The 21,239-nt window shown below is 47.7% G+C and overlaps 1 protein-coding gene across 1 annotated transcript in view; it reads left to right on the top strand.

The window, feature by feature from the left end:
• The first annotated feature begins 203 nt into the window (after positions 1–203).
• Positions 204–21,239, top strand: part of LOC141271095 (uncharacterized) — a 31,218-nt gene continuing 10,182 nt past the window's right edge. The window contains exons 1-2 of the mRNA XM_073681198.1: positions 204–365; positions 20,849–21,184. Coding sequence (XP_073537299.1) covers positions 278–365; positions 20,849–21,184 — 424 coding nt within the window. The 5' untranslated portion in view covers positions 204–277. The remainder of the gene's footprint in view (positions 366–20,848; positions 21,185–21,239) is intronic.

Here is a 21,239-nt window from a genome sequence, read left to right as displayed (position 1 = left end):
TAATGACTCTATATAATATATGAGTTTCACTTTTTGTATTAAAGAACTGAAATAAATTAACTTTTTGATGATATTCTAATTTAGTGAGATGCACCTGAATATATAAAAGCATTCCAAAATAAATTGAGACATGTTAGGTTTGAAAAAGGGGGCTTGGTCACAAACACCAAAAGTCTCTGCATCATTAAAGGGTTAGATGAGGAGGAGCATGAGACTTATTTGTTAAGGTTGCTCGCTTTGAGTTTACCACACAAAATTGAGAAACACACACAGCAATATGAGAGCTGCACACTTTGAAGCCATTAGGCTGATAATCTTTCTTTCTCTCCTGTGTCGTGGTTTCGCTTTTGACAAATGCACTATAGGTACAGTATCATTTATTACATTTTCTAATACTTTCAAGCTTATTTTATTTTAATCCTTTCATTTATCAGTATCAGAGCAGTTCTTGTTTGTTGGAGAATATGTTGAGATGTTAAGGTAAGACCTTAAGCTACCTACAGATATGCATTTATATTAAAGTAGCTAAATGTTCCCATAATGTTCTTAGTATCAAGCATCTTATGTTTTGTCTGTGGAGAAAAAAAACACAATTTAAATTGGTAAGAAGTAGCATCAAACTGCAAACTGATCATAGATACTAAAGACTCTCTCCCAATAGGAAGTGCATTTTATTCTTTTTGGCACTAAGGAATTTATAAAAACCACTTAGTGAGTATACATAGTACCCACAATATGTACATTTCCCATGTCTTTCGTCATCTTTAGTGTTATAGATGTAATAATTATTTTTGAAGACCATGCAATAGATTATTATTAATCATCTGTATGTTCATAGCCAACTGAAATAGTTTAACTGATAAGCAGATTTGGACTGCATGGAACCAATGACACTGTGCTCTGCAATATGTATTCTGCATGATCTGCTGCCCAGCACCTGAAACAAATCCCCTCTGCAAAGAGAGCCTGGGAGCAGTTTTGACGGTAGATAGTAGAGAAGCGACATTTGAGTTGTAATATTCCATTCTACAGGTTGAAAGAACGGAAAAAAGTGACATTTGATATGTGGTATCATGCGTGATGTGATGTTTATCATCCTCGTAGTAAGGAACATCCTACATAACATGCTTTCTCCATGCTTGCTAGCTCCACAACCCACAAGACATTACGCTTCACGTGCCTCTTCTCTGCATGCTATCTTCCTGAAGTATGTAACATCATGCATCGCATGCCACTTTTCTGCTTGCTATCCTCACTGGTGGTGCCTGGTTGCACATTGGGTAGTCAGCCAAAATAGCTGTTGACCGCCAGCTGTCTAAGGTGTGTGGGTGCTTTAGAGAGGCATTTCAGCCACAGACAGTGCATCAGCTGAAATTTAAATGATTTGCATACAACTTTTAAAGATTCAAAAAGCCATTTAAAGCTGTATCATGCTATAACAAATCACTAGTGATGAGCGAGTGTGCTTGTCACTGCACGGTACTCGCCCGAGCATCTCACTGCCTGAGATGCTCGGCGAGTATTTCGGGGATGCTTGGGTGGGAGCTCGAGTCCCTGCCCTGCATGTTTAGCGCTCTTTAGAGAGCCAATGAACAGGCAGTGATTGCCTGTCACTCACAGTAATGCTGTAGTCATCTTGGTTGTGGCATTACAGTGATTGGCTGGCCGAATAGCATCATCGGGTCTATATAAGACCTGGTCACCCTGTGCTCGTCATTGTCTATCCTGGAAACAGACAGAGTAGGGAGAGCTGCTGCTGTGTGAGGAACAGAATTGGGGGTGTAATACGTAGATATAGGTATTTCACAGCAAGATACATATCCATCTGAACTAACAGTCCTTCTAAGGACTAAACCAGCTGCATGTAACATCCCTGGCGGCGTGCTTGCATAGTGCACCACTATGCAAGACCGCAATCTTACCTGTCAGTCCAGCCTGCAAATCTTGCTCCAGTTCATGCTGTGTGCATGTCTCTTGACCGACTGCATAGGGCGGCGGCCCGGTTACTTCCTGATTCTTATAGCTGCTGTGGGCGCACCCCTAATGCGTCTCCAGCCTATTGCTGTGAGTCACTGGATATTTAAACCCCCTCCACCCAGAAGGAGGTGCCTGAGCAACACCTTCACTCAGTTTGTCTTTGCAACTGAATTGCCAGGTCCTGTCCTGTATCTTGTCTGTTTCCGCCACTCTGGGGGCTGCATACCCAGACATGTTATCTCTGACTTCTAGTCTGTCTCCACCTCTCTGGGGGCTGTATACCCAGGCTCGTTCTTGTATCTCGTTGCAGTAGCAGTTCCTGTCTGAACTGTATCCTAGCCTGTTACCTGTTTGTCTCTATGTCCGTACCTTCCCTTTTCCTGCAGTATCTGAACCTGCACCTAACTCCAACTCATTGTCTCTGTACTTCTGTTTGTGAGTTTTGTGTCCACTCGCTACTTCATAGTAAGTACCTTGTGTGTATCTGGTTCTGCTTGTCCCTTTTCCCTTCCTCCATATCTACCTCCTGTGTTCTAGCCATCTTCCTGCATTTTCTAGTCTGTTCCATGTGAACAGAGCCCTGTCCTCTCAGCCTGCACCTTCAGCCCTGTTCTGCTCTGCCTTGTCCACCGCACCTGCGGTTTCGCTCCGCTCTGCTTGCTCACCGCGTCAGCGGTTTCCCTCTGCTCTGTCTTGCCCACCACTCCGGCGGTTCCTCTCTGCTCTGCCTTGTCCACTGCACCTGCGGTTTCGCTCCGCTCTGCTTGCTCACCACATCAGTGGTTTCCCTCTGCTCTGTCTTGCCCACCGCTCCGGCGGTTCCTCTCTGCTCTGCCTTGTCCACCACACCTGCGGTTTCACTCCGCTCTGCTTGCTCACCGCGTCAGCGGTTTCCCTCTGCTCTGTCTTGCTCACTGCACCAGCAGTTCCTCTCGGCTCTACCTTGTTCACCGCTCCGGCGGTTTCGCTCTGCTCTGCCTTGTCCGCCGCACCTGTGGTTTTGCTCTGCTCTGCTTGCTCACCGCTCCGGCGGTTCTGCTCTGCTCTGCCTTGTCCTCTGCTCCGGCGGTTTCGCTTTACTCTGCTTGTCTACCACATCTGCAGCTTTGTTCCTGTCTCCCAGTCTGTACTGGACCCTATCCAGCCTACGCTCCAACCTGCTAGTACCTCCCTGTCTGCTCCCCAGCCGTGCTTGCCAGTATCTCCCTGTCTGCACTCCAGCCATGCTTGCCAGTACCCACCTGTCTGCATACCAGCCGTGCTCGCCAGTGCCCACCTGTCTGCATACCAGCCGTGTTTGCCAGTGCCCACCTGTCTACATACCAGCCGTGCTTGCCAGTACCCACCTGTCTACATACCAGCCGTGCTTACCAGTATCCACCTGTCTGCATACCAGCCGTGCCTGCTGTAACGGGTCCGGGAGGCGGAACCTCTGAGCTACTATACAAGGGGGCGGCCCTTGTAAGGGAGCGGGTGGCAGTCTCTGGGTGAACGGACAGGGAGTTACGGCAAGTGATCAGGGCAGTCTCAGGGTAAGGGGTAGGTACGACCTGTGATGGCAGAGCCTCCGGGTAGGCTAGCAGGCAGATGGTAGATGTGTGCTCCCAGGTGAGCAAGCGAGAGTCTCTGGAATAGCAGGTGGTCACGGCACGTGACGGCGGAACCTCCGGGCTGGCAGGCAGGTAGGTAACGGAGAAGCGCTCCCAGGTGAGCGGGCAAGAGTCTCTGGAATAGCTGGTGGTCACCGCACGTGACAACGGGACCTCCGGGCTGGCAAGCAGGCAGGTAACGGAGATGCGCTCCCAGGTGAGCGGGCAAGAGTCTCTGAGATAGCTGGTGGTCACAGCACGTGACAACGGAGCCTCCGGGCTGGCAAGCAGGCAGATAACGGAGAAGCGCTCCCAGGTGAGCGGGCAAGCTGGTCCATAGACAGACTGACCGGAGTAGTAAGGCAGACCGTCGGACCTCAGGCAAGCAGGCAGGTAGCTGATATGCGCTCCCAGGTGAGCGGGCAGGCTGGTCCTTTAGACAGACTGACAGGAGTAGTAAGGCAGACCGTCGGACCTCAGGCTGGCAGACAGGTAACAAGTATTCAGGCAGGAATCAGGCAGGTAACTAGCAGGAAACTGGCAGGAAACTGGCAGGTAACTGGCAGGTAACTGGCAACGGGACCTGAGGGCTGAAGCACAGGTGAGACACAGGTGCAAACAACATTGCTCGGGCACCTCCATTTTGGAGGAGGTGCCTTATATATGATGAAGTCCTCCGGCCATTGGCCGGGGACTCCTTAGGACGGCGCGCGCGGCCCCTTTAAGAGGAGGGGAGCGCGCGCGCGCCCTAAGCACAGGGGCCGGGAAGGAGCGCGCGCTGAGAGCAGAGCGGGAGGAGGACGCCGGGAAGGAGCGCGCGCTGACAGCAGAGCGGGGAGAGGACGCCGGGCACGGAGCAGAGCGGTGAGGGGAGCAGCGTCCCTGCCTAGCAGAGGGCAGGGACGCCAGCGCTACAGTACCCCCCCCTTTAGGCCCCCCCTTTTTTAGGCCAGACAGAAATTTAGCTAGGATGAGAGGGGCATGGATGTTCTCCCGGGGCTCCCACGTTCTCTCCTCAGGACCAAACCCCTTCCAATCTACCAGAAAAAAGGTCTTTCCTCTTACCCTTTTGGTGGCAAGAATGTTCTCTACCTCAAACTCGTCCTCAGCAGAAACCGGAGCAGGAGGCGTACCTGTAGACTTGGAAAAAGAGTTAAGCACCACAGGTTTGAGGAGAGACACATGGAAGGAGTTAGGGATCCGTAAGTTGGCCGGGAGTTTCAATTTATAGGCCACCGGGTTGATCTGACTGATGACCTCCAGTGGGCCGATGAACCGAGGCCCTAACTTATAGGAAGGGATCTTGAGCCGGACATATTTGGACGAGAGCCAGACTTTATCCCCAGGGCGGAATTGAGGAGGGTCCAGACGTTTTTTGTCAGCGTGTCTTTTCATACGCTCGGATGACAGAAGGAGTGCGGACCGGGTACTCTCCCATATGGAGGAAAATTTGTTAACAAGAGATTCCGCAGCCGGATTGTCCGCCGAGGTGGAGACGGGAAACGGGATCCGAGGATGCTGACCGTAGACTACAAAAAACGGGGATTTGGAGGAAGACTCGCTCTCGTGATTGTTGTACGAGAATTCGGCCCATGGCAGGAGATCCACCCAGTCAGAATGGTGGACATTAACGAAGTGCCGAAGGTAACTGGTCAGGTTCTGATTGATCCGCTCCACTTGACCATTAGACTGTGGGTGGTAAGCGGAGGAGAAGTCCAGGGTGACGTCCAGCAATTTACAAGTGGCTCTCCAGAAACGGGAAGTGAACTGTACCCCACGATCCGACACGATGTGACGGGGCAGGCCATGAAGACGGAAGATGTGGCGGATAAAGTCTTCAGCCAGCTCGGGTGCAGACGGAAGACCTGGCAGTGGAATGAAGTGAGCCATCTTGGAGAAGCGGTCAGCGACCACCCAAATGACCGTACAACCGGCAGAGACGGGTAGATCAGTAATGAAGTCCATCGCTATATGCTGCCAGGGGGCAGCAGGTACTGGCAGAGGTAGGAGGCGGCCGGCCGGCAGGTGTCTCGGAACTTTGTTGCGGGCGCAGGACACACAGGCAGAAACAAAGTCTATTACATCCTTGTGCAGGTTAGGCCACCAGTAGTGCCGGGTAATAAGCTGGAGGGTCTTTTTCTGACCGGCGTGGCCAGCTAGTTTAGAAGAATGACCCCAGTGTAGGATCTTCTCCCGATCAGGTACTGGTACGAACGTCTTACCAGGAGGAAGACGATTTAGACTCACGGGAGCCACCTGCATTACTCTGGCGGGATCAATGATATGTTTCGGATCCTCCTCGAGATCAGACACCAGAAAGGACCGAGACAAGGCGTCCGCCTTGACGTTTTTGTCAGCCGGGCGAAAATGAAGGACAAAATCAAAACGAGCAAAAAACAAGGACCACCGGGCTTGGCGCGGGTTAAGTCTCTGGGCATGCTGGAGGTAAGCCAAGTTCTTGTGGTCAGTGTAAATTATTACCGGGTGAAGAGCCCCCTCGAGCAGGTAACGCCACTCCTCCAATGCCAGTTTGATGGCCAATAACTCTCGGTCTCCTATGGAATAGTTGCGCTCAGAGGAGGAGAAGAGTTTAGAGAAGAAGCCACAAGTTACCATCCTCCCGGAAGATGATTTTTGAGTAAGTACCGCTCCGGCTCCAGAGGAGGAGGCGTCAACTTCCAGGAAGAACTGTTTGTTGCCATCTGGGCGATGCAGCACCGGGGCGGAAGAGAAGGCCTGTTTAAGGGAAAGAAAGGCCTCCTCTGCTTTGGGTGGCCACTCTTTGGGATTAGTACCTTTACGGGTGAGCGCAGAAATTGGGGCCGTCCGGGAAGAGAAGTGTGGTATGAAGAGGCGGTAGTAGTTGGCGAAGCCCAGGAATCGCTGGATGGCCTTCAACCCCTCCGGTCGGGGCCATTTCTCGATGGCAGACAGTTTCTCAGGATCCATTTGTAGGCCGGTCTGAGAGATAATGTAGCCCAGAAACGGAAGCGAGGTCTGCTCAAAGAGGCACTTCTCAAATTTAGCGTAGAGATGGTTCTGCCTTAGCCTGAGCAGGACCTGACGAACGTCCCTCCGGTGAGTCTAGAGATCCGGAGAGAAGACCAAGATGTCGTCCAGGTACACCACTACGCAGGAGTAGAGAAGGTCCCGGAAGATGTCATTGACCAACTCTTGAAAGACGGCAGGAGCGTTACAGAGACCAAAGGGCATTACCAGGTATTCATAGTGGCCGTCCCGGGTGTTGAATGCCGTCTTCCATTCATCCCCCTGACGAATACGAACCAGGTTGTACGCCCCACGAAGGTCCAGTTTGGTGAAGATCCTAGCCCCCCTCAGGCGATCAAATAATTCTGGAATGAGCGGAAGGGGGTACTTATTCTTCACCGTGATCAGGTTTAGGCCTCTATAGTCTATACAGGGACGGAGAGAGCCGTCCTTCTTTTTGACGAAAAAGAAGCCTGCTCCCGCCGGGGAGGTAGATTTCCGGATGAATCCTCTGGCCAGATTCTCCTCAATATATTCGGACATTGACCGGGTCTCAGCAGCGGATAAAGGATAGATACGCCCACGGGGAGGAGTAGTACCGGGTAGCAGATCGATGGGACAGTCGTATGGTCTATGTGGTGGTAATGTCTCTGCCTCCTTTTTATTAAAGACATCTGCATAAGACCAATAAGGAATCGGAAGTCCAGGTAAATTAGCTGGGGTAGGAGAGGGACGGACGGGATGGACGGGAACCAGGCAGGTTTTATGACAGTCTTGTCCCCAGCGAAGGACCTCTCCGGTTTGCCAGTCTAGCACGGGTGCATGTCTCTGGAGCCAGGGCAGACCTAGCAAGAGGGCGTGAGAGAGTCCAGGCAGAACATGAAAGGAGATACTTTCAGAATGCAGCATTCCCACCTGCAGGGTAATGGATTCGGTGATGAGTTGAATGGGGCGAGGTAAGAGGCCCCCATCCACGGCAGCGACAGACAAGGGTACAGCCAGAGGTTTGGTGGGGATGCGGTATTTCTCAACCAGGGACTGTGAAATAAGGTTCCCGGCTGCTCCAGAGTCAAGTTGGGCTAGTTCGAAATAACGGTTCTCCCCGTAGATGATCGAAACTGACAACAGCAGGGATGGAGAGGATTTATTCTTGTCTAGGTGGACCTCTCTGAGCGAACCTAGACACAGGCGTTTCCCGACCTCTCCGGGCAGGCACGGATCCGGTGCTCCTTACTGCCACAGTAGAAGCAGCTCCCCTCGGCACGGCGTGAGTCCTGACGGGTTTTGACCATCTTGGTCTGGTCGACCTGCATAGGCTCAGGAGAGTGTACCTGGGGAGAGATGGAGGGAATGACGGGTTTCTGGAAAGTAGGAGCTAAACGTGGAATCCTTCTCTCACGGGTGACCTCTTTGGCACGCTCCTGGAACCGTAGGTCAATCCGGGTGGCAAGGGTTATTAGATCATCGAGAGAGGTAGGAATGTCCCGACCAGCAAGTTCATCTTTAATACGACCGGACAGACCCTCCCAGAAGACGGATACCAGAGCGTCGTTATCCCAGGCCAGCTCCGAGGCAAGGGTGCGGAACCGTATGGCATATTGGCCCACGGTGAGACCCTCCTGACGGAGGCGTAGCAGAGAGGATGCGGATGAGGTCTTCCGTCCGGGTTCGTCGAAGACTTTCCGGAAAGCCGAGAGAAAAGCAGGCAAGTTGGACACCAGGGGGTCTCCTCTCTCCCATAGAGGATTTAGCCAGGCCAGGGCCTCCCCGGTGAGATGGGACATAATAAAGGCAATTTTGGCCTGGTCGGAATTAAACTGATGGGACAAAAGTTCAAAGTGCAGGGTGCACTGATTTATGAAGCCCCGAGCCTGGACGGGGTCGCCTCCGAAGCGAGGAGGTGCAGAAAGCCGGGGTCCGGGGTAGGATACCATAGTATTAGTGGGCAGCGGAGCTGCCGGATTGCAAGATATGGCACTGGCGGAGGTTGTTGGTGGATCAGACAGAGTGTTCAGGCGAGTATTAACATTCCGCAGGTGACCCAGGATGGCCTCCTGTTGGGACCTCTGACGGGACAGTTCAAGACAGAGGTCCGAGAGCGAGGGAGCTTGGGTGCCACCGGGTTCCATGGCCCGAGCAAACTGTAACGGGTCCGGGAGGCGGAACCTCTGAGCTACTATACAAGGGGGCGGCCCTTGTAAGGGAGCGGGTGGCAGTCTCTGGGTGAACGGACAGGGAGTTACGGCAAGTGATCAGGGCAGTCTCAGGGTAAGGGGTAGGTACGACCTGTGATGGCAGAGCCTCCGGGTAGGCTAGCAGGCAGATGGTAGATGTGTGCTCCCAGGTGAGCAAGCGAGAGTCTCTGGAATAGCAGGTGGTCACGGCACGTGACGGCGGAACCTCCGGGCTGGCAGGCAGGTAGGTAACGGAGAAGCGCTCCCAGGTGAGCGGGCAAGAGTCTCTGGAATAGCTGGTGGTCACCGCACGTGACAACGGGACCTCCGGGCTGGCAAGCAGGCAGGTAACGGAGATGCGCTCCCAGGTGAGCGGGCAAGAGTCTCTGAGATAGCTGGTGGTCACAGCACGTGACAACGGAGCCTCCGGGCTGGCAAGCAGGCAGATAACGGAGAAGCGCTCCCAGGTGAGCGGGCAAGCTGGTCCATAGACAGACTGACCGGAGTAGTAAGGCAGACCGTCGGACCTCAGGCAAGCAGGCAGGTAGCTGATATGCGCTCCCAGGTGAGCGGGCAGGCTGGTCCTTTAGACAGACTGACAGGAGTAGTAAGGCAGACCGTCGGACCTCAGGCTGGCAGACAGGTAACAAGTATTCAGGCAGGAATCAGGCAGGTAACTAGCAGGAAACTGGCAGGAAACTGGCAGGTAACTGGCAGGTAACTGGCAACGGGACCTGAGGGCTGAAGCACAGGTGAGACACAGGTGCAAACAACATTGCTCGGGCACCTCCATTTTGGAGGAGGTGCCTTATATATGATGAAGTCCTCCGGCCATTGGCCGGGGACTCCTTAGGACGGCGCGCGCGGCCCCTTTAAGAGGAGGGGAGCGCGCGCGCGCGCGCCCTAAGCACAGGGGCCGGGAAGGAGCGCGCGCTGAGAGCAGAGCGGGAGGAGGACGCCGGGAAGGAGCGCGCGCTGACAGCAGAGCAGGGAGAGGACGCCGGGCACGGAGCAGAGCGGTGAGGGGAGCAGCGTCCCTGCCTAGCAGAGGGCAGGGACGCCAGCGCTACACCTGCCAATACCCATCTGTCTGTATGCCAGTCTAACCTGCCTGTTCCTGCATTCCCCGGTGTGGGTGAACAGCTGTGACCGGGGTCTGACCTGGAGTAGCACCTGGTCCCTCTGCTCGGTTCCACCTTGGCTCACGGAGTCGACTTAGCCACCGTGCGACCTTGGTCGGATCGGGTTGATACTTAGTTACGCCCCTCCAGGCACTCCTCGGTTCATGGCACAGTGGGATCACTAATCACGCTCACGCCAGTCAGTCCCGGTGCAAGCGTAACACTGCACATATTCAGTGGTGATAGCAGGAGTTAGGAAGGGTTTGTGGCAGTGTATACAGCACAATAGGGTCTATTGAACGTTCTGTCTGGTGCTGCTGCTGCCTGTTACAGATAGCTATTGGACTAGATATCATGGCTTTTTTTTTTTTTTTTTGCTCTTAATCCTGATTATTTTCTTAAAAAGCAATAGACTCCAACATTTTACTGCTCCACTTGCTTGTTAGCACTGCAGAATACAGCCAGATCTTTTCCATCATCAGACGTGATCCTATACTACTGCTGTAAAAAACAGCAGTTTGTAGGGACCATGCAAAATATTATCCTCCATTTACAGTTTGGAAGCAGTGTGTCAGTGAAGCTATTCACACGTGGTCACTGCTAATAATAGTAAACTACATGGCCGGTATTTAAAACCGCAGGCATCCGTCCGACGTATCTCATATTACTGAGGTACAAATCCAGCGATTTGTAGGGATCCTGCAAAATATTCTCCTCCATTTACAGTTTGGCAGCAGTGTAGCAGTAAAGCTATTCATATTCACAAGTGGTTGCTGCCAATAATAGTAAACTACACGGCCGGTATTTAAAACCGTGGGCATCCGTCAGACGTATCACATATAACTGCGGTACAAATCCAGCCATTTGTAGAGACCATTCAAAATTTTATCCTCCATTTAAAATGGGCAAGGCATGTGGCAAGGGATGGGGAAGTGGACATGATGGCAATGGTGCATGCAGAGGCCAAGGTCGTGGGCAAGCTGAAATTGTGCCATAACAAGCACCCACATCTTGTCGCCCTACCCTCCTGTCCCAATTACAAGGGGACCCCAGCACACCTCTATTAAACCCAGAGCAGTGTCAAAAGGTTGTTTGTCGGATAGCAGATAATGCTTCCAGTCACTTTGCCACCACCACCACGACCCTTTCTTCTACATGGTCTAGTCTCACTAGCTGTGAGTCTGGACCGCATATTCCTCACCCTGATCCTTCTTCCTCCGAGTGCCCAGAGACAACTGATCCCACAATTGGACACTCCGAAGAGCTGTTTACTTTTCCATTTATAGATTCTGGCCAGCTTCAAGTGGGGCAAGAGGAGATCACACATAGAGATGCCCAAATATTTCAGCAGCCACGGTCACACAAAGGCGACGGTGGTAAAGTGCAACTACTGTCGCAAGAGGTGGATGATGATGATGAGACACAATTGCCAGAAAGTAAGGAGGAGCAGCAGGGTGCGGAAGTGGAAGACGAGGTGGTGGACTATGAGGTCACTGACCGAACCTGGCAAGGGGACATGCAGCGCAAGGACAGCAGCACACAGGGGGAGAGAGGCATAGCACCATAACAGGCAGGAACAAGCAGTGTGGTGGCCACAGACACATGGTGAGCAACTGTTCCCCGGAACACCAACACAACGGAAGTTGCCAGTACAACAGTTAGATCTTCCCAAGTCTGGTTCTTTTTTAAAGACTGTCCAGATAACCCCAAAAAGGCCATTTGCAACATCTGCCAGTCCAGCATCAGCAGGGACAGCAAAACTAACAGCCTGATCACCACCAGCATGCTCAAGCACATGACAGCAAAGCACCTGACTAGGTGGGCTGAATGCCAGGCTCCAGAAACAGTGTCTGTGGGTGACACCACTGCTTGTTCCGCTGTTGTGCGTGCATGCCAATCCCCTGTCTATGGTGCATGCGGAGATGCCTCCTGCCCTCGCAACTACCACCATCAGCAACCACGTCCACATTCTTGTCTCAGCGCAGCGTTCAGCTGTCCCTTTCCCAGTCATTGGGACACAAGTGCAAATACGCAGACAACGCCCCACAGGCCACATTACTAAGCTCACATATTTCTTGAATGCTTGAGCTCTAAATGTTGACTTTTATGCTCGTGGAGACAGAAGCTTTCTGCAACCTGATGGCGGCTGCCGTCCCTCGGTACTTGGTCCCCAGCCACCATTATTTCTCCAGTGTGCCATCCCCGCATTACAGAAGCATGTGTCTCAGAACATTAGCCGTGCCCTCAACAACACAATTACTGGGAAAGTCCATCTAACCACGAACACGTGGACAAGTGCTTATGGGCAGGGATGGTACATCTTGCTGACGGCACACTGGGTTAATATAGTGGAAGCCGGGACCCAGTCGGACCTTGGAACAGAACACGTCCTCCTGACGCCGAGGATAGCGGGCCCTGGGTCAATCAGGGTTGCCCCCACATTCTACAGTTCCTGCACCTCCTCCTCTTCAGCCTCCATCTTTGAAATGACCACATCAGTCGGAAGCTGGAAACAATGGAGCACTGCCTCGACTAAGCGGCAACAGGCTGTGCTCAAGCTAATATGCTTAGGTGACAAACCGCACACCGCTGAAGAGTTGTTGACAGCTCTAAAAGAGCAGGTAGATCTGTGGCTTTCACTGCTGAACCTACAACCAGTCATGGTCCTGTGTGACAATGGCCGGAACCTGGTGGTGGCTCTGAGGTAAGGCGAACTCACGCACATACCATGTCTGGCCCATGCGCTTAACCTCGCGGTTCAGCGGTTTCTCAAAATTTACCCGGAGCTGCCTGATTTGCTTGTCAAAGTACACCGCGAGTGTGCCCATTTTAGAAAATCAGCTACAGCTTCCGCTGCTTTTGCCATGCTTCAGCAGCATTTGCAGCTTCCAGCTCACCGACTGGTGTGCGATGTCCCCACACATTGGAACTCAATGTTGCATATGTTGGGAAGGATTTGTGAGCAGCACAGGGCAGTTGTTGAGTATCAGCTTCAAAACATCTGGCGGTATTCAGGTAAGTCTCAGCACAAAAGCGCTCAGGAGTGGGCATAGAAGTCAGACATCTGTGCCATTCATCAAAACTTTGAGGACTTCACCAAGATAGTGAGCGGCAATGATGCCATAATTAGCATCACCATCCCGCTTCTCTGTCTTCTGAAACGATCGCTGCTCACAATTAAAGAGGAGGCATTGCAGGCAGAGCATGAGGAGATGGAGCAAGGAAACATACAGGGTAAATACCACACAGCCCAGTCTCATCTCATCCCAATGTGGATTGGGTGACAATGAGGAAGAGAAGGAGGAAGAACAGGAGCTACTTTCCTGCCCTATAGACGGTACTGCCCACACAACTGTCATACCGTCTGTTCAGCATGGTTGGCCTAAGGAGAGGGAGGAGGATGAGGAGGATGAAGAGGAGTGCATGGTCAGTCAGTGAGGACACGGAAGTCTTGCCTGTTAGCAGTCTGGCACACATGGCTGAGTTTATGTTACGCTGCCTTTCCCGTGACCATCGCATTCTCCAAATTTTGGGTGACAGTCATTACTGGTTGGTGACGCTTCTAGACCCACGCTACAAGGAGAACTTTCTATCTCTCATTCCCGTGGCAGACAGGTCTACTAAAATGGTGCAGTACCAGAAGGCCCTTGTTGCGGAATTATTAAAAAAACTCCCATCTGAAAACGCTGGCGATAGAGGTCACAGTTCATTGGACAACCAAGGAGTACCAGCGAGAGAGACACAAATACGATCCAGCAGAGGCAGGGGAACACTGTCAAAGGTCTGGGAGGGTTTTCTCAGACCCTACCATCGCACACGCCCTGATGCATGGGGTACTCTCACAAGGAATGATACATTTTCAAAGATGCTGAAGGAGTACGTTGCCGACCGTACCAACATCCTCCATGATTCCTCTGTGCCTTATAATTATTGGGCATCCAAGCTGGACACGTTGCATGAACTGGCTCTCTACGCCTAGGAGGTCCTGGCCTGCCCTGCCGCTAGCGTTATGTCAGAACCGGGTTTTAGTGCCGCCGGCTGCATTATAACTGATAGGTGCATCTGCCTGTCAACTGAAAATGCTGACAGGCTGAGTCTTATAAAAATGAACAAGGGATGGATTTTGCCAAACTTCTCAACACCACCGAATGATAGCAGCGTAACATAAACTCAAATCCAGTGTATTTTTTTTGGGAGGTCTACTCCAATGCAGCTCTCCACACCCGGACATGGGTATATGCTTCCTGATTTTGTCTATTTTCTGTTGTCCTCCTCCTTCTCCTTCTCCTCATTCTCCACCACCATATTACCCACATAATTTTTTTAAGGGTGTTTATGATGCCCGTAGGGAATTTTTTTTAGAGGCCTACCTCTAACATTCTGTATGATATACAGTATGCTCATGTCTACCCCCCAGGTTTAAATGTTTTTCAGCCTATGCACTTAGTGCATGGGCATTACCAATATAAGAGAGCCACTCCTTAACAATGGTAACAATTTTCTGAATGAGGACCTCCTCTACATCTCTTGAAAGGGGTATTGAAGTGAGTCCAATTTTTTGGAAGCCCTTGCATTCACTGCATGGGCATTACCACTATAGGAGACCCACTCCTTTATAATGAAAACACTTTTTTATTGAGGGCCTCCTTTATGACTCCTCAAAGGGGTATTGAAGTGTGTCCTAATTTTTGGCAGCCCTTGCAGTCACTGCATACGCAATACCAGTATTGGAGACCCACTCCTTTGTAATGGTGACATTTTTTTACTGAGGCCCTCCTCTATGACTCTTCAAAGGGGTATTGGAGTGCATCCTTTTTTTGACCAGGCAGCATTCTGTACGGTCTATGCTCACCATGTGGCTGCCACTGCAGCACTTGGAATCTGTTGTTTGCGTGTATTTGGGAGTGTCCTAGCAACTATCATTATTTCTGCCCCACTCAGGGATGGACAGTTGTCCTTCTCTGTTTAATACAAGTTTACTACCCGATGAGGCCTCGTTATTGAGGCAGAAATGCATTGGGAGGGCTATTTTCCTTAAGGGGTTAATCTAATTATAACAGGCTACACTTGGGTTCTGCTCTTTTGAGAGCGGGAGAATTACTGGGCACGACAGGGTATATAGGGAATATTGTTTTTGATTCCAGCATTCTGGACAATCTACCTGGTACTTTGAACTCATCTGATGTATCAAGCCCTGGGTGAGATCTTGATTTTATAATGAGCAATGGCACCATGAGCACTTTATCATATGATGTAATTTTTATCATATTTAATTAAAAGTTATGTTTTATTATTATTATACTCTGGCTGTTTACAAAATAGTTAATTGGGGAGTATACAGGTGTTATTTGTTGATATATCTGTTTATAGCCCTTGCAGTCACTGCATACGCAATACCAGAATAGGAGACCCACTCCTTTATAATAGGAACTTTTTTTTACTAAGGCTCTCCTCTATGACTCTTCAAAGGGGTATTGGAGTGTGTCCTAATTTTTGGCAGCCCTTGCAGTCACTGCATGCGCAATAACAGTATAGGAAATCCACTCCTTTATAATGGGAACATTTTTTTACTGAGGCCCTCCTCTATGTCTATTCAAAGGGGTATTGGAGAGCGTCCTAATTTTTGGCAGCCCTTGCAGTCACTGCATACGCAAAACCAGTATAGGAGACCCGCTCTTTTATAATGGGAACATTTTTTAACTAAGGCCCTCCTCTATGTGCCTTTAAATTGGTATTGGGGTTTTTCCAAAATTTAAGCAGCTGTTGTAATCACTGCATATGCAATAACTGTATAGCAGAACCACTCCTTTATAATGGGAACATTTTGTTGCTGAGGCCCTCCTCTATGTATCTTTAAATTGGTATTGGGGTTTTTCCAAAATTTAGGCAGCTGTTGCAGTCACTACATACGCAATTACTGTATAGCAGAACAGCTCCTTTATAATGGGAACATTTTGTTACTGAGGCTCTCCTCTGTGTGTCTTCAAAGGGGTACTGGGATGCGTCCAAAATTTAGGCAGCTGTTGCAGTCACTACATACGCAATTACTGTATAGCAGAACCGCTCATTTATAATGGAAACATTTTGTTACTAAGGCCCGCCTCTATGTCTCTTCAAAGGGGTATTTGAGTGCATTTTAATTTTTGGCAGCCCTTGAAGTCACTGCATACGCAATAACAGTATAGGAGACCCACTCCTTAATAATGTTAACAACAAAGTATAGCCAGCTGATGACCCTCTAACAATAGTGAGGGCCGACTGCTGGCCCTTTGACAATAGTAAGGGCCACCTGATGGCCCTATAAAAATAGGCTTTGTGACTTTCAGAGTCCCTCCTTCATAAATGAAACAGGATGAGTCGGATAATGTCTCACACACCATATGGCCAGATAAGCTAGTAAAATGTTAAAATTACATTTACTGGTAAATGTATTTTTCACAGTTGAAAGCAATGCAAAAGTGCAAAAACACATCAAAAACGATACGTGGAAACATAGCCCAAGGTGTGGAGGAGCATTTTGTTTTTGGTTGTTTATTTTGCCTTATATACAAGTCATTACCCTGGAAATGATGTTTCATTGATCTTTTTCCCAGGAAAATCCATTTTGGCTTCGTTTTTGTATGATTTATTGTGAGCCCGTAAAAGTGGCGTAATACTCTGACAACATTGTTTACAGCAGTGACCTGGGAGTCAGAGATACTTCCTCATGCTGTTCACATGTCATTTGAGCACTGTTCCCATCGATTCAGGGGGGCCCCTGGAAAAATGCTCGAGTTTCCCATAGACTTACATTGCTCATTGCTAGGGTCAAGTACCCAAGTTTTCCAATTTGCTTAACCCGAGCAACGAGTACCCGAGCATTTTAGTGCTCGCTCATCACTACAAGTCACCTATCCAGTAAATAAGTGATAAATTTTTATAGCAGATTACTAAATTAATGTTAATTGTTATGCCTGCGTTCATAATCAGTTGTATTAGATGAGGGCATGCTGCGCTGCTGGTCGGTAGGAAATAAGTAATATCCAGAGAGTCCAAGGTATTGTGAAATAATAGTGGTTTTATTCTCAACGCGTCATCATGAGAAGTCACAGATTTATGTTAATGATAATTGTTATATCTGCTTTTAGCATTAGTCATATAATGGCTTGTATTGGTCATATAATGGCTTGTATTGTGGCAATATTGATATTTATCCAAAAATCAAGGATAGTCTGTAATAGTAGGCACTTTTGTGTGAATGTACATTATGTCAGTACAAGCTATTGTGGTAAAAAAATATCAAAATTGTACAAGTCACAATAAATGCTGCTGGAGTGGTCATATTCGTTTCTAAGCTATGGACTTTAATTTATTATATTCTTTAACATTCATTTTTGTGTTTTCAGTATACTTATATAAATTTGATCACAGGCTAATTCAGATTACCTTTTTTTTCAGTCCATGTACTGTTTGTGGGCGAACACAACCCTATAATAGTAAACTTATAAAAATGACTTCCACAATTACCAAAACCTGCCACCGTTTTATTTACAGATTAATTACATGATTAAAAAGTCAATAAAATCATAATGAAGACAATTAGGCTAGTACATGATAAAATCAAGGCTCAGTATCAAAGGTATTAGTTGCACAAGGTAAGTATAATAAACAAATACACCTGATATAATCAATTTAAAGGGGTTTTTCCCACAAAACAAAGGATATTTTAATCAATAGATCTTGGAATAAAAATAAGTTCCACGATTGGATGTGTTAAAAAAATGTTCCTCAGCTGATAAATGTACCCCTACTGTGTATTGTATAATGGCTGTGTCTGACTGTGCAGGAACATGGTTTGATCATATCACATCTCCTGGTCAGGGGAGGAAGCAAAAGAGTATACAGACATTACAGCAGAAGATCGCAGAGGATTCTCTTTGTGAGGCAAAATATTTCACTGCCTATTTATAAGCAATGTTTTACCTCGAAAAAAGAATCAGCTGTGATCCTCTGCTGTCCTGTCTGTATCCTCTCTTTTGCTTCCTCCCCTGCTCAGTAGCTGTGGTATTATCAGACCATGTTCCTGCACGGTGATACACAGCCATTACACAGTACACAGCAGAGGCACATTTACAGTGGGTATGGAAAGTATTCAGACCTCTTTTAATTTGTCACTCTTTGTTTCATTGAAGCCATTTGGTAAATTCTTAAAAGTTCATTTTTTTTCTCATTAAAGTACACTCTGCACCCCATATTGACTGAAAAAAAACAGAAATGTAGAAAGTTTTGCAAATTTATTAAAAAAGAAAAACTGAAATATCACATGGTCATAAGTATTCAGACCCTTTGCTCAGTATTGAGTAGAAGCACCCTTTTGAGCTAGTACAGTCATGAGTCTTCTTGGGAATGATACAACAAGTTTTTCACACCTGGATTTGGGGATCCTCTGCCATTCTTCCTTGCAGATCCTCTCCAGTTCCGTCAGGTTGGATTGTGAACATTGGTGGACAGCCATTTTCAGGTCTCTACAGAGATGCTCAGTTGGGTTTAGGTCAGGGCTCTGGCCGGGCCAGTCAAGAATGGTCACAGAGTTGTTCTGAAGCCGCTCCTTTGTTATTTTAGTTGTGTGCTTAGGGTCATTGTCTTGTTGGAAGGTGAACCTTCGGCCAAGTCTGAGGTCCAGAGCACTCTGAAAGAGGTTTTCATCCAGGATATCTCTGTACTTGGCCGCATTCATGTTTCCTTCAATTGCAACCAGTCGTCCTGTTCCTGCAGCTGAAAAACATCCCCATAGCATGATGCTGCCACCACCATGTTTCACTGTTGGGATTGTATTGGGCAGGTGATGAGCAGTGCCTCGTTTTCTTCACACATACTGCTTAGAATTATCACCAAAAAGTTCTATCTTCGTCTCATCAGACCAAAGAATCTTATTTCTCATAGTCTGGGAGTTCTTCATTTGTTTTTAAGAAAACTCTATGCAGGCTTTCATATGTCTTGCACTGAGGAGAGGCTTCCGGCGGGCCACTCTGCCATAAAGGCCCGACTGGTGGAGGGCTGCAGTGATAGTTGACTTTGTGGAACTTTCTCCCATCTCCCTACTGCATCTCTGGAGCTTACCCACACTGATCTTGGGGTTCTTCTTTACCTCTCTCACCAAGGCTCTTCTTCCACGATTGCTCAGTTTGGCTGGACGGCCAAGTCTAGGAAGACTTCTGGTGGTCCCAAACTTCTTCCATTTAAGGATTATGGAGGCCACTGTGCTCTTAGGAACCTTGAGTAATGCAGAAATTCTTTTGTAACCTTGCCACAATTTTGTCTCTGAGCTCCTTGCGCAGTTCCTTTGAGCTCATGATTCTCATTTGGTCTGACATGCACTGTGAGCTGTGAGGTCTTATATAGACAGGTGTGTGCCTTTCCAAATCAAGTCCTATCAGTTTAATTAAACACAGCTGGACTCCAATGAAGGAGTATAACCATCTCAAGGAGGATCACAAGTAAATGGACAGCATGTGACTTAAAGATAAGTGTCTGAGCAAAGGGTCTGAATACTTATGACCATGTGATATTTCAGTTTTTCTTTTTTAATAAATTTGCAAAAAAATTCTACATTTCTGTTTTTTTCAGTCAAGATGGGGTGCAGAGTGTACTTTTAATGAGAAAAAAATTAACTTTTTAGAATTTACCAAATGGCTTCAATGAAACAAAGAGTGAAAAATTTAAAGGGGTCTGAATACTTTCCGTACCCACTGTACAAGATTATCTCAGCACAGGGACTTTTAATTTAAACACATCTAATTGTGGAACTCATTATTATTCAAAGATCTATTGATTAAAATGTTGATTGTAATTAACTTTTTTAGTGGGAAAACCCCTTTAATGAATATTAAATAAATCCCATGTACAGAGTATGTAAAAATGTGCATTTAATAAGTAGTAATAATGAGGCACTCTGTAATAAGAGTTACTATACAGAAAATGTGCAATCAATCATATATTTAATAGTAAGTAAACCAAAAGTAAATCTATAGGTCCATCTACCACTCTTACAGAGCTGAGTCGAGTGCTCTTGTGTGTAGATGAATCAATTGAGATACCTCTTGGTCCAAGCATCAGCTGAACCATCGTTTGAATAACAGCTATCCATAAAGTATGGAGAACTTTGCCTTTTAATACATTTTGAAGGCAATCTATCAGTGGGATTAACCTTCCTAAGTCATCTATATGGGCATGTAGGTCATAGGAAGCTGAATAAAATTATACCTTGATATATGAGATCTGATGTCTAGTTCCAGAGAAATCCATGTTTTTCATATATGCAAATAAGGTGTTCCAGGCTATGGGTTGGACACTGATCTGCATCAGACTCTGCCTTCAGAGCTTATTTTAAATAGAAGAGGGCGTTACCAGTGTGATGTGTAATGGCCGCTCTCTGCTTTCTTGATCTCACAGCAGAGCTGTGTGTGATTATACCTGACACATCTGCAGCTTCCTCTCAGTGCTTCAGCTTCCAGCTCACAGGCAAACAGTGTTGCAATAGTCTTGCAATACAGCATAGCTGTGAGAGCTGCAGCAAATGTGTTTGTAAGAAGACAAAGTTCAGTTCTACTGTCCTGTGTGAGTTATATGTCTCACACTGGTAATTTCTCCTTTCATTTAAAAAAAATGTGAAGGCGGATTCTCGTGCAGATCAGTGTCCCGCCCATAGCCTGGAACAGCTCTTTACATATATGAAAAACGTAGATTTCTCTGGAATAAGACATTGGATCGCAGATATCAAGATATAATTTTATTCAGCTTCCTATGATTTACATGCCCATATAGACAGCATAGGAAAGTTGATCCTACTGACAGATTCCCTTTAACAAAAATGTTATCTTGCCTTTAATCCTGATAATTTTTTCCTTTGCAATTTGTAAATTATTATTCTTTCCAATATGTCATACCACTGAAACTGATGCATTCTGAGCTTGTTCTGAGACAAGTTATTCCAGAGTTATTCTTTATTTTGTTTTCCTAGTGAATAATGTACTACAGGAACCCAAACTATTGGAAGTTAATTCTGGAGAAGATGCGATCATCAATTGCACTGTTACAGGGTGGGAAACTTTAGGAGTCAATGTGAGGAAACGTTTCAAGAAAATATTGTTCATAAAGAATATATGCAATGGTCAAATGACTATGGATGAAAATTATAGGGGTCGCTTGTCATGTTCTGGAGATCGTTCCCACTTCAGTGTGACATTAAAGAATGTAACAGTAAATGACACAGACATTTATCATTGCGATGCACTAACAGTGAAATACACAGAAATCTGTGGAAGTGGAACTTTACTCATTGTGCGCCCACCAGTCGGTAAGTGTTTTTATACATTGTTTTATGATCTTGATATCAATGTAAAAGTCATTTC

Source organism: Phyllobates terribilis, unplaced genomic scaffold, assembly GCF_046119375.1.
Source record: "Phyllobates terribilis strain yellow unplaced genomic scaffold, ASM4611937v1 Scaffold_5__5_contigs__length_657084704, whole genome shotgun sequence".
NCBI classification, from domain to species: Eukaryota; Metazoa; Chordata; class Amphibia; order Anura; family Dendrobatidae; genus Phyllobates; species Phyllobates terribilis.
This window is presented reverse-complemented; position numbering and strand designations above follow the sequence as displayed.